We start from the raw sequence: 12902 nt of genomic DNA on the forward strand, positions 1-12902 counted from the left end.
CTCTCCTTCTTATGATTCTCAGTACCTTGGGTATGAGAGGCAGAGGAGGGAACACATATACTGACTGGTACACCCACGGTGTTACCAGAGCGTCCACAGCTATTGCCTGAGGGTCCCTTGACCTGGCGCAATATCTGTCCAGTTTTTTGTTGAGGCGGGACGCCATCATGTCCACCTTTGGTTTTTCCCAACGGTTCACAATCATGTGGAAGACTTCTGGGTGAAGTCCCCACTCCCCCGGGTGAAGATCGTGTCTGCTGAGGAAGTCTGCTTCCCAGTTGTCCACTCCCGGAATGAACACTGCTGACAGTGCTATCACATGATTTTCCGCCCAGCGAAGAATCCTTGCAACTTCCGTCATTGCCCTCCTGCTTCTTGTGCCGCCCTGTCTGTTTACGTGGGCGACTGCCGTGATGTTGTCCGACTGGATCAACACCGGCTGACCCTGAAGCAGAGGCCTTGCCTGACTTAGGGCATTGTAAATGGCCCTTAGTTCCAGGATATTTATGTGAAGTGACGTTTCCATGCTTGACCACAAGCCCTGGAAATTTTTTCCCTGTGTGACTGCTCCCCAGCCTCTCAGGCTGGCATCCGTGGTCACCAGGACCCAATCCTGAATGCCGAATCTGCGGCCCTCTAGGAGATGAGCACTCTGTAACCACCACATGAGAGACACCCTTGTCCTTGGAGATAGGGTTATCCGCTGATGCATCTGAAGATGCGATCCGGACCACTTGTCCAGCAGATCCCACTGAAAAGTTCTTGCGTGGAATCTTCCGAATGGAATCGCTTCGTAAGAAGCCACCATCTTTCCCAGGACCCTTGTGCATTGATGCACTGACACTTGTTCTGGTTTTAGGAGGTTCCTGACTAGCTCGGATAACTCCCTGGCCTTCTCCTCCGGGAGAAACACCTTTTTCTGGACTGTGTCCAGAATCATCCCTAGGAACAGTAGACGTGTTGTTGGAATCAGCTGCGATTTTGGAATATTTAGAATCCACCCGTGCTGACGTAGCACTACCTGAGATAGTGCTACTGCGACCTCTAACTGTTCCCTGGACCTTGCCCTTATCAGGAGATCGTCCAAGTAAGGGATAATTAAGACGCCTTTTCTTCGAAGAAGAATCATCATTTCGGCCATTACCTTGGTAAAGACCCGGGGTGCCGTGGACAATCCAAACGGCAGCGTCTGAAACTGATAATGACAGTTTTGTACCACAAACCTGAGGTACCCTTGGTGAGAAGGGTAGATTGGGACATGGAGATAAGCATCTTTGATGTCCAGAGATACCATATAGTCCCCTTCTTCCAGGTTCGCTATCACTGCTCTGAGTGACTCCATCTTGAATTTGAACCTTTTTATGTAAGTGTTCAAGGATTTTAGATTTAAAATTGGTCTCACCGAGCCGTCCGGCTTCGGTACCACAAACAGCGTGGAATAATACCCCTTTCCCTGTTGTAGGAGGGGTACCTTGATTATCACCTGCTGGGAATACAGCTTGTGAATAGCTTCCAATACTGCCTCCCTGTCGGAGGGAGACGTTGGTAGAGCAGACTTCAGGAACCGGCGAGGGGGAGACGTCTCGAATTCCAATTTGTACCCCTGTGATACTACCTGCAGGATCCAGGGGTCCACTTGCGAGTGAGCCCACTGCGCGTTGAAATTTTTGAGACGGGCCCCCACCGTGCCTGAGTCCGCTTGTAAAGCCCCAGCGTCATGCTGAAGACTTGGCAAAAGCAGGGGAGGGCTTCTGCTCCTGGGAAGAGGCTGCCTGGTGCAGTCTTTTTCCCCTTCCTCTGCCCCGGGGCAGAAATGAGTGGCCTTTTGCCCGCTTGCCCTTATGGGGACGAAAGGACTGAGTTTGAAAAGACGGCGTCTTTTTCTGCTGAGAGGTGACCTGGGGTAAAAAGGTGGATTTTCCAGCTGTTGCCGTGGCCACCAGGTCCGATAGACCGACCCCAAATAACTCCTCCCCTTTATACGGCAATACTTCCATATGTCGTTTGGAATCCGCATCACCTGACCACTGTCGCGTCCATAACCCTCTTCTGGCAGAAATGGACATCGCACTTACTCTTGATGCCAGGGTGCAAATATCCCTCTGTGCATCTCGCATATATAGTAATGCATCCTTTAAATGCTCTATAGTCAATAATATACTGTCCCTATCCAGGGTATCAATATTTTCAGTCAGGGAATCCGACCAAGCCACTCCAGCGCTGCACATCCAGGCTGAGGCGATTGCTGGTCGCAATATAACACCAGTATGTGTGTATATACCTTTTAGGATATTTTCCAGCCTTCTATCAGCTGGTTCCTTGAGGGCGGTCGTATCAGGGGACGGTAACGCCACTTGTTTTGATAAGCGTGTGAGCGCCTTATCTACCCTAGGGGGCGTTTCCCAACGCGCCCTAACCTCTGGCGGGAAAGGGTATAGTGCCAATAATTTATTAGAAATCAGCAGTTTTTTATCGGGGGAAACCCACGCTTTATCACACACCTCATTCAATTCATCTGATTCAGGAAAAACTACGGGTAGGTTTTTTCACACCCCACATAATACCCTTTTTTGTGGTACTTGTAGTGTCAGAAATGTTCAACGCCTCCTTCATTGCCGTGATCATGTAACGTGTGGCCATACTGGACATTACGTTTGTCTCCTCACCGTCGACACTGGAGTCAGTATCCGTGTCTGGGTCTGTGTCGACCATCTGAGGTAACGGGCGCTTTAGAGCCCCTGACGGTGTTTGAGACGCCTGGACAGGCACTAACTGATTTGCCGGCTGTCTCATGTCGTCAACAGTTTTTTGCAAAGTGCTGACATTGCCACGTAATTCCTTAAATACGACCATCCAGTCAGGTGTCGACTCCCTAGGGGGTGACATCACTAAAACAGGCAATTGCTCCGCTTCCACATCATTTTCCTCCTCATACATGTCGACACAATCGTACCGACACCCAGCACACACACAGGGAATGCTCTGATAGAGGACAGGACCCCACGAGCCCTTTGGGGAGACAGAGGGAGAGTTTGCCAGCACACACCAGAGCGCTATATCTGTATAGGGATAACCTTATATAAGTGTTTCTCCCTTTTATAGCTGCTGTATTTATATTAACTGCCAAATAGTGCCCCCCCTCTCTTGTTTTACCCTGTTTCTGTAGCAGGACTGCAGGGGAGAGTCAGGGAGCCGTCCTTCCAGCGGAGCTGTGAGGGAAAATGGCGCTTGTGTGCTGAGGAGATAGGCTCCGCCCCCTTCACGGCGGCCTTTTCACCCGCTTTTTTTTTTTTTTAGGAAAACTGGCAGGGGTTAAATGCATCCATATAGCCCAGGAGCTATATGTGATGCATTTCTTTAGCCATATAAGGTTTAAAACGTGTTTTATTGCGTCTCAGGGCGCTCCCCCCCCAGCGCCCTGCACCCTCAGTGACCGGAGTGTGAAGTGTGCTGAGAGCAATGGCGCACAGCTGCGGTGCTGTGCGCTACCTTATTTGAAGACAGGAACGTCTTCTGCCGCCGATTTTTCCGGACCTCTTCGCTCTTCTGGCTCTGTAAGGGGGCCGGCGGCGCGGCTCCGGGACCCATCCAGGCTGAACCTGTGATCGTCCCTCTGGAGCTAATGTCCAGTAGCCAAGAAGCCCAATCCACTCTGCACGCAGGTGAGTTCGCTTCTTCTCCCCTTAGTCCCACGATGCAGTGAGCCTGTTGCCAGCAGTACTCACTGAAAATAAAAAAAACCTATTTAAACTTTTACTCTAAGCAGCTCAGGAGAGCCACCTAGCATGCACCCTTCTCGTTCGGGCACAAAAATCTAACTGAGGCTTGGAGGAGGGTCATAGGGGGAGGAGCCAGTGCACACCAGGTAGTCCTAAAGCTTTTTACTTTTGTGCCCAGTGTCCTGCGGAGCCGCTATTCCCCATGGTCCTTTCGGAGTCCCCAGCATCCACTAGGACGTTAGAGAAAATAAGAATTTACTTACCGATAATTCTATTTCTCGGAGTCCGTAGTGGATGCTGGGGTTCCTGAAAGGACCATGGGGAATAGCGGCTCCACAGGAGACAGGGCACAAAAAGTAAAGCTTTAGGATCAGGTGGTGTGCACTGGCTCCTCCCCCTATGACCCTCCTCCAAGCCAGTTAGGTACTGTGCCCGGACGAGCGTACACAATAAGGGAGGAATTTTGAATCCCGGGTAAGACTCATACCAGCCACACCAATCACACCGTACAACTTGTGATCTAAACCCAGTTAACAGTATGATAACAGCGGAGCCTCTGAAAAGATGGCTCACAACAATAATAACCCGATTTTTGTAACTATGTACAAGTATTGCAGATAATCCGCACTTGGGATGGGCGCCCAGCATCCACTACGGACTCCGAGAAATAGAATTATCGGTAAGTAAATTCTTATTTTCTCTATCGTCCTAGTGGATGCTGGGGTTCCTGAAAGGACCATGGGGATTATACCAAAGCTCCCAAACGGGCGGGAGAGTGCGGATGACTCTGCAGCACCGAATGAGAGAACTCCAGGTCCTCTTTTGCCAGGATATCAAATTTGTAGAATTTTACAAACGTGTTCTCCCCTGACCACGTAGCTGCTCGGCAGAGTTGTAATGCCGAGACCTCTCGGGCAGCCGCCCAAGATGAGCCCACCTTCCTTGTGGAATGGGCCTTAACCGATTTAGACTGTGGCAGGCCTGCCTCAGAATGTGCAAGTTGAATTGTGTTACAAATCCAACGAGCAATCGACTGCTTAGAAGCAGGCGCACCCAACTTGTTGGGTGCATACAGTATAAACAGCGAGTCAGATTTTCTGACTCCAGCTGTCCTGGAATATATTTTCAGGGCCCTGACAACTTCTAGCAACTTGGAGTCCTCCAAGTCCCTAGTAGGTGCAAGGCACCACAATAAGCTGGTTCAGGTGAAACACTGACACCACCTTAGGGAGAGAACTGGGGACGAGTCCGCAGCTCTGCCCTGTCCGAATGGACAAACAGATATGGGCTTTTTTGAGAAAAAACCACCAATTTGACACTCGCCTGGTCCAGGCCAGGGCCAAGAGCATGGTCACTTTTTATGTGAGATGCTGCAAATCCACATATTTGACTGGTTTTAAACCAATGTGATTTGAGAAATCCCAGAACTACGTTGAGATCCCACAGTGCCACTGGAGGCACAAAAAAGGGGTTTGTATATGCAATACTCCCTTGACAAACTTCTGGACTTCAGGAACTGAAGCCAATTCTTTCTGGAAGAAAATTTATAGGGCCGAATTTGAACCTTAATGGACCCCAATTTGAGGCCCATAGACACTCCTGTTTGCAGGAAATGCAGGAAACGACCGAGTTGAAATTTCTTTGTGGGGCCTTCCTGGCCTCACACCACGCAACAATTTTCGCCACACGTGGTGATAATGTTGTGCGGTCACCTCCTTTCTGGCTTTGACCAGGGTAGGAATGACCTCTTCCGGAATGCCTTTTTTCCCTTAGGATCCGGCTTTCCATCGCCATGCCGACAAACGCAGCTGCGGTAAGTCTTGGAACAGACATGGTACTTGCTGAAGCAAGTCCCTTCTTAGCGGCAGAGGCCATAAGACCTCTGTAAGCATCTCTTGAAGTTCCGGGTACCAAGTCCTTCTTGGCCAATCCGGAGCCATGAGTATAGTTCTTACTCCTCTACGTCTTATAATTCTCAGCACCTTAGGTATGAGAAGCAGAGGAGGGAACACATACACCGACTGGTACACCCACGGTGTTACCAGAACGTCCACATCTATTGCCTGAGGGTCCCTTGACCTGGCGCAATACCTGTCCCGTTTTTTGTTCAGACGGGACGCCATCATGTCCACCTTTGGTATTTCCCAACGGTTTACAATCATGTGGAAAAAACTTCTCAATGAAGTTTCCACTCTCCCGGGTGGAGGTCGTGCTGAGGAAGTCTGCTTCCCAGTTTCCATTCCCGGGATGAAAAACTGCTGACAGTGTTATCACATGATTTTCCGCCCAGCGAAAAGTCCTTGCAGTTTCTGCCATTGCCCTCCTGCTTCTTGTGTCGCCCTGTCTGTTTACGTGGGCGACTGCCGTGATGTTTTTCCCACTGGATCAATACCGGCTGACCTTGAAGCAGAGGTCTTGCTAAGCTTAGAGCATTATAAATTTACCCTTAGCTCCAGTATATTTATGTGGAGAAAAGTCTCCATACTTGATCACACTCCCTGGAAATTTTTCCCTTGTGTGACTGCTCCCCAGCCTCTCAGGCTGGGCTCCGTGGTTACCAGCATCCAATCCTGAATGCCGAATCTGCGGCCCTCTAGAAGATGAGCACTCTATAACCACCACAGGAGAGACACCCTTGTCCTTGGATATTGGGTTATCCGCTGATGCATCTGAAGATGCGATCCGGACCATTTGTCCAGCAGATCCCACTGAAAAGTTCTTACGTGAAATCTGCCGAATGGAATTGCTTCGTAGGAAGCCACCATTTTTACCAGGACCCTTGTGCAATGATGCACTGTTTTTAGGAGGTTCCTGACTTGCTCGGATAACTCCCTGGCTTTCTCTTCCGGGAGAAACACCTTTTTCTGGACTGTGTCCAGAATCATCCCTAGGCACAGCAGACGTGTCGTCGGGATCAGCTGCGATTTTGGAATATTTAGAATCCACCCGTGCTGATTGTAGCAGTATCCGAGATAGTGCTACTCCGACCTCCAACTGTTCCCTGGACTATGCCCCTATCAGGAGATCGTCCAAGTAAGGGATAATTAAGACGCCTTTTCTTCGAAGAAGAATCATCAATTCGGCCATTACCTTGGTAAAGACCCCGGGGTGCCGTGGACAATCCAAACGGCAGCGTCTGAAACTGATAGTGACAGTTCTGCACCACGAACCTGAGGTACCCTTAGTGAGAAGGGCAAATTTGGGACATAGAGGTAAGCATCCCTGATGTCCCGGGACACTATATAGTCCCCTTCTTCCTGGTTCGTTATCACTGCTCTGAGTGACTTCATCTTAATTTGAACCTTTGTAAGTGTTCAAAAAAATTTTTTTTTTTTTTTTTTTTTAGAATAAGTCTCACCTAGCCTTCTGGCTTCAGTACCACAATATAGTGTGGAATAATACCCCTTTTCTGTAGTAGGAGGGGTAATTTAATTGTCACCTGCTGGGAACACAGCTTGTGAATTTTTTCCCATACTACCTCCTTGTCGGAGGGAGACTTGGTAAAGCAGACTTCAGGAGCCTGCGAAGGGGAAAGGTCTCGACATTCCCATCTGTACCCCCGGGATACTACTTGTAGGATCCAGGGGTCCTGTACGGTCTCAGCGCCATGCTGAGAACTTGTCAGACGCGGTGGAACGCTTCTGTTCCTGGGAATAGGCTGCCTGTTGCAGTCTTCTTCCCTTTCCTCTATCCCTGGGCAGATATGATCTTATAGGGACGAGAGGACTGAGGCTGAAAAGACGGTGTCTTTTTCTGCAGAGATGTGACTTAGGGTAAAAAACGGTGGATTTTCCAGCAGTTGCCGTGACCACCAGGTCCGATGGACCGACCCCAAACAAGTCCTCTTCCTTTATACGGCCATACTGTGCCGTTTGGAATCTGCATCACCTGACCACTGTCGTGTCCATAACATCTTCTGGCAGTTATGGACATCGCGTTTATTCATGATGCCAGAGTGCAAATATCCCTCTGTGCATCTCGCATATATAGAAATGCTCTATAGTCAATAAAATACTGTCCCTGTCAAGGGTATCAATATTTTTAGTCAGGGAATCCGACCAAGCCACCCTAGCTCTGCACATCCAGGCTGAGGCGATCGCTGGCCGCAGTATAACACCAGTATGTGTGTATATACTTTTTATTATATTTTCCAGCCTTGTCAGCTGGTCCTTGAGGACGGCCCTATCTATAGACGGTACCGCCACTTGTTTTGATAAGCGTGTGAGCGCCTTATCCACCTTAAGGGGTGTTTCCCAACGCGCCCTAACTTCTGGCGGGAAAGGGTATACCGCCCATAATTTTCTATCGGGGGGAACCCACGCATCATCACACACTTTATTTAATTTATCTGATTCAGGAAAAACTATGGTAGTTTTTTCACATCCCACATAATACCCTCTTTTGTGGTACTTGTAGTATCAGAAATACGTAACACCTCCTTCATTGCCTTTAACGTGTGGCCCTAATAAGGAATACGTTTGTTTATTCACCGTCGACACTGGATTCAGTGTCCCTGTCTGTGTCTGTGTCGACCGACTAAAGTAAACGGGCGTTTTAAAACCCTTGACGGTGTTTTTGAGACGTCTGGACCGTACTAATTGTTTGTCGGCCGTCTCATGTCGTCAACCGACCTTGCAGCGTGTTGACATTATCACGTAATTTCCTAAATAAGCCATCCATTCCGGTGTCGACTCCCTAGAGAGTGACATCACCATTACAGGCAATTGCTCCGCCTCCTCACCAACATCGTCCTCCTACCTGTCGACACACACGTACCGACACACAGCACACACACAGGGAATGCTCTGATAGAGGACAGGACCCACTAGCCCTTTGGAGAGACAGAGGGAGAGTTTGCCAGCACACACCAAAAACGCTATAATTATATAGGGACAACCTTATATAAGTGTTTTCCCTTATAGCATCTTAATATATATATAAGCATATCGCCAAATTAGTGCCCCCCCTCTCTGTTTTAACCCTGTTTCTGTAGTGCAGTGCAGGGGAGAGCCTGGGAGCCTTCCCTCCAGCCTTTCTGTGAGGGAAAATGGCGCTGTGTGCTGAGGAGATAGGCCCCGCCCCTTTTTCGGCGGCCTCGTCTCCCGCTCTTAACGGATTCTGGCAGGGGTTAAATATCTCCATATAGCCTCCGGAGGCTATATGTGAGGTATTTTTAGCCAAATTAGGTATTCATTTGCCTCCCAGGGCGCCCCCCTCCCAGCGCCCTGCACCCTCAGTGACTGCCGTGTGAAGTGTGCTGAGAGGAAAATGGCGCACAGCTGCAGTGCTGTGCGCTACCTTTAGAAGACTGAGGAGTCTTCTGCCGCCGATTCTGGACCTCTTCTTACTTCAGCATCTGCAAGGGGGCCGGCGGCAAGGCTCCGGTGACCATCCAGGCTGTACCTGTGATCGTCCCTCTGGAGCTGATGTCCAGTAGCCAAGAAGCCAATCCATCCTGCACGCAGGTGAGTTCACTTCTTCTCCCCTAAGTCCCTCGTTGCAGTGATCCTGTTGCCAGCAGGACTCACTGTAAAATAAAAAACCTAAGCTAAACTTTTTCTAAGCAGCTCTTTAGGAGAGCCACCTAGATTGCACCCTTCTCGGCCGGGCACAAAATCTAACTGGCTTGGAGGAGGGTCATAGGGGGAGGAGCCAGTGCACACCACCTGATCCTAAAGCTTTACTTTTTGTGCCCCGTCTCCTGCGGAGCCGCTATTCCCCATGGTCCTTTCAGGAACCCCAGCATCCACTAGGACGATAGAGAAATATTCATTACCAGTCAAACATTTTAGAACACGAAGCAATTCAAGTCCAGGGAATACCTTGAAGTGGCACAAAGGTAAGTGGATAACAGTTCGAGGTTAAAAAAGTTTAGGTTATCAAAAACTGGAAAGAAACACACTCATTGTCAATTTCAAAGGCTTTTTTGAGGGAACAAGTAATGGATTAGGAACTTACAGCTGTTCTGCAGCAATGAAAACTAGGCCTGCCTGGGCCATGAGCACCACCAACGGACTACTGAAGACATTAAGAAGGTTTTATGGACTAATGAATCATGTAGGATTTTTAAACTCCACCACGTACAGTAGGTGAAAGGATGGTTTCTCAGTGAATGGAGTTTATTTACAAAGATGCAGCTTGCAAAAGCCACAACCTTGCATAGGGCCTAATTATATTTGTACACAATGCTGTATGTGCCATGATCGCAGTCCGCACGCGCCAAGGTATCTTCGCGAGCGCGCTGAAATTTTATACACAAAGGAGTAGATGTGTGAAAGTGCATTATGGGGGAGAAGTGGTATCAGTGCAAGTTATGTGCGTTGATACCGCTTCCCACATGTATTAATGCAGCTTTCTATGCACCCCTGCCATTATCAGCGCTGCTATTTTTAGATAGCATGCAGATATGCAGGGCAACATAAGAACGGTCACTGCACTGACTGTTCAGACACCTGCAGCTATTTTTTTATTTCCTATAGCCACAGCAGGGACAGCACGGTCGCTGGCTGTGGCAGGTGCCAGCTCCGGGCTGCATGTGAGATCTTGCGCATGAGCCCTGTAGTGAGACAGACAGCGCATCAGCACTAAGCTAAAGCACAGTGTGCTCTGGTGGGGTCTTCACTCCCCCACTACGGCAGACATTATGTTAATCCTTCCTGCTTTGCCTCGGTAATGAAGTGAAGCAGGAAGTGTTATAGCAGCACGATTCGTGTCGCTATAATACGTCTCCCGAGTGATTGACAGAAATAACTGTTTAGGGGAGATAACGCAGAAACGCAGGCGTGTCATGGCCATTTCTGAGGCGTGTATCTGCCTTCAGCTGCGATCATGTACCTACAGAAATACAGCACCAGCGTTGCACTACTGCCACGGCCAGGAGACAATGTTCCTCGATGACTGAGATGGTGCTGCGTGTAAGTACACAACAACTGCAGAGAACTTTGCAATGGTTCAGTAGGCGTCTATCTTCTGTCCAGGGCGGCAGCTTCACTTGCGATGATTAGCAGTTCCATAACCTACAAAATGCAGCTGCGTATGCGTTTGAATACAGACATGAATTAGGCCCACATTGTTTATACCTAAAATTTAAAAAGGTGCAAGTTCTTTTAATAGCAAAACACCCTATTTTTTGCTATTACAGCATTGCCCTTTTAAACTGCAGGCTGACACATTACAATCCAATGAAATGTTCTCTCCTTTGTAAACTTGTAAGATATTAGACAGAACCAAAACATATGAAATATTGATCTTACCGTCGATACAGAGGCTCAATTGTCACGTGGATAAGGTGACACAGTGCTAAGGCTATAGGCTTATGAGATGTGGCGTAAAATGGAGGCATCTGATCCATTATGTTTTGAGCATGCTGCCAGTCACCAATCTTCAACAATGCTTCCAGCAAACCAAGTTTCTGGTTGTCAGGAGCCTACAAAAAAATTCATTGCAGTGACTAGATGATCCCATAGCATCACAGAAATAATTCCATTTAACACAGATAAACTACTTCCAGCTCTTTATTAATTTTCGGATTACAATTATATTTACAAATCTAGAATTCAGTTTTTAGAATTGTGTGATGGTAAAGGCTATTCAACACCACTTACAGTGTACAGTTAAATCCCTTCGGTGTGTTCTTAAAACAGTGGCAGCAATATAGCAACGCTTGTACTGTGTAAGTTACATGCCTAGCAATTATAGTTATAAAGTTGAAAATAACTTAAGCTGGGTACACACTATACCAAAGTATAAGGCTTGGTCAGCGGATACAGTGGCCTTCGTCAATAAAACTCCGGCAAGGTTCAGATCGGGAGGCCACGATCTGGTGCGCTATCTTGTACCTAACCTCCTGACCCAGGTGAAGTGGTCTGAAGAACGTATGAGCTCAAAATGGCTCAGTGGGTATGGGTATTTGAAGATTTTATAGATAATGTGTACTCCGGCATTAATTTGTGCTTTAGGGACATCATTCATATTTACCATTACTCCAAAAGTACACAATTGGTTTCTGAATAGCTATATATGCAATGTTATATCCCTGTACAGGCTCCATGCAGTTTCATGAGTTTTGACTGAAATCGCTCAGCCAGCTCATTACCCAATTTCTGTATTTTTAGTCATAGCTCCCAATGATATAACCACCACCCCCTGCTACAAAGTAACGCCCCAATCTTCTGTACAGTGAAAATAAACACATGTAATTATGCAAAAAAGAAGCAATTAGAGTAAACATAAGAAAAACATATGCAGACTGAATTATGCCTGTATCAACTAAGTTTAATCTAAAACATTGTTCCTGGCCATATTTTAAAATATGACCATACAAAAAAAAAAAATGCACTACCATAAACTTCCTATGTCTTAAAGTGCAAACGCCCTTGTGACCTTGTCATTTTGTACAAATGATTAGGTTTAAAATGGATGCCAATGGATGCTTGGAAAGGCTAAATGCTTTCCTGGCCAACTACGAATAAAGCAGAATTACTGCAGTGTAAAAAGTTAATTTCATTTACAAAAAAACAGGATTTAAAAAAAATAAAAATTATGAGATCAGGGGCTGGAGACAACATGCACTGTGGACATTCCCTGGCTTGCCAGTCATTTTAGCTCACCCTAACCAATGTAATAGAAAGCATCCACAACACATGTAATGAAGACTGTATCGCGGCCTGTCTACCTTATTATTTAAGAGATAAAAGCAGTATTTAAAAAGGGAAAACTGAAAATGTGTAAATGAACGAAGGCAGTGATCCGGACTATGATATGCACACTTTCCAAAGTATCCAACAACCCACAAATAAATGTGCAGATTCATTTCTGAAAACTACGAAGTGCGTGGGCACCTTAAAATGCGCCCATTAGACATGAAGGGCATACGTGTGCAACGCAGTACTCCAGTTTGGCAATTTTTCCTATTCCTAAAGTAACCTCATTAATAAGAGTGACAGAGAGGCTCTAAGAGACATTATAAGGATTTATGGGAGAGAGACAAGAAGACCATCCACTGACTTCAGAAAAGTAAAACTAAAAAGAAAATCACAGGATCGGAATGATTTAAACACCTACACACACACACACACTACTATCCTACATAGGTTTACTCAATGCATACAGCACACGTCACATATAAATCAGAGGCCTAAATGCAGCAGAGATTAGGTTGTTTTTCTAAAATCAACCACTGTA

General features: G+C 47.2%; 1 protein-coding gene across 3 annotated transcripts in view; it reads right to left on the reverse strand.

The window, feature by feature from the left end:
* The window catches only part of THOC2 (THO complex subunit 2), a 479267-nt gene that overhangs the window by 284377 nt on the left and 181988 nt on the right, over positions 1-12902 (reverse strand). For all 3 annotated transcript variants that reach the window (XR_010183065.1, XM_063937241.1, XM_063937242.1), the window contains exon 11: positions 10973-11145. Coding sequence is in view for 2 of the 3 variants with exons in the window: in XM_063937241.1 (XP_063793311.1) it covers positions 10973-11145 (173 nt within the window). In the remaining variant the exon portion in view is untranslated. The remainder of the gene's footprint in view (positions 1-10972; positions 11146-12902) is intronic.

This window comes from Pseudophryne corroboree, chromosome 8, assembly GCF_028390025.1.
Source record: "Pseudophryne corroboree isolate aPseCor3 chromosome 8, aPseCor3.hap2, whole genome shotgun sequence".
In the NCBI taxonomy this organism is placed as follows: domain Eukaryota; kingdom Metazoa; phylum Chordata; class Amphibia; order Anura; family Myobatrachidae; genus Pseudophryne; species Pseudophryne corroboree.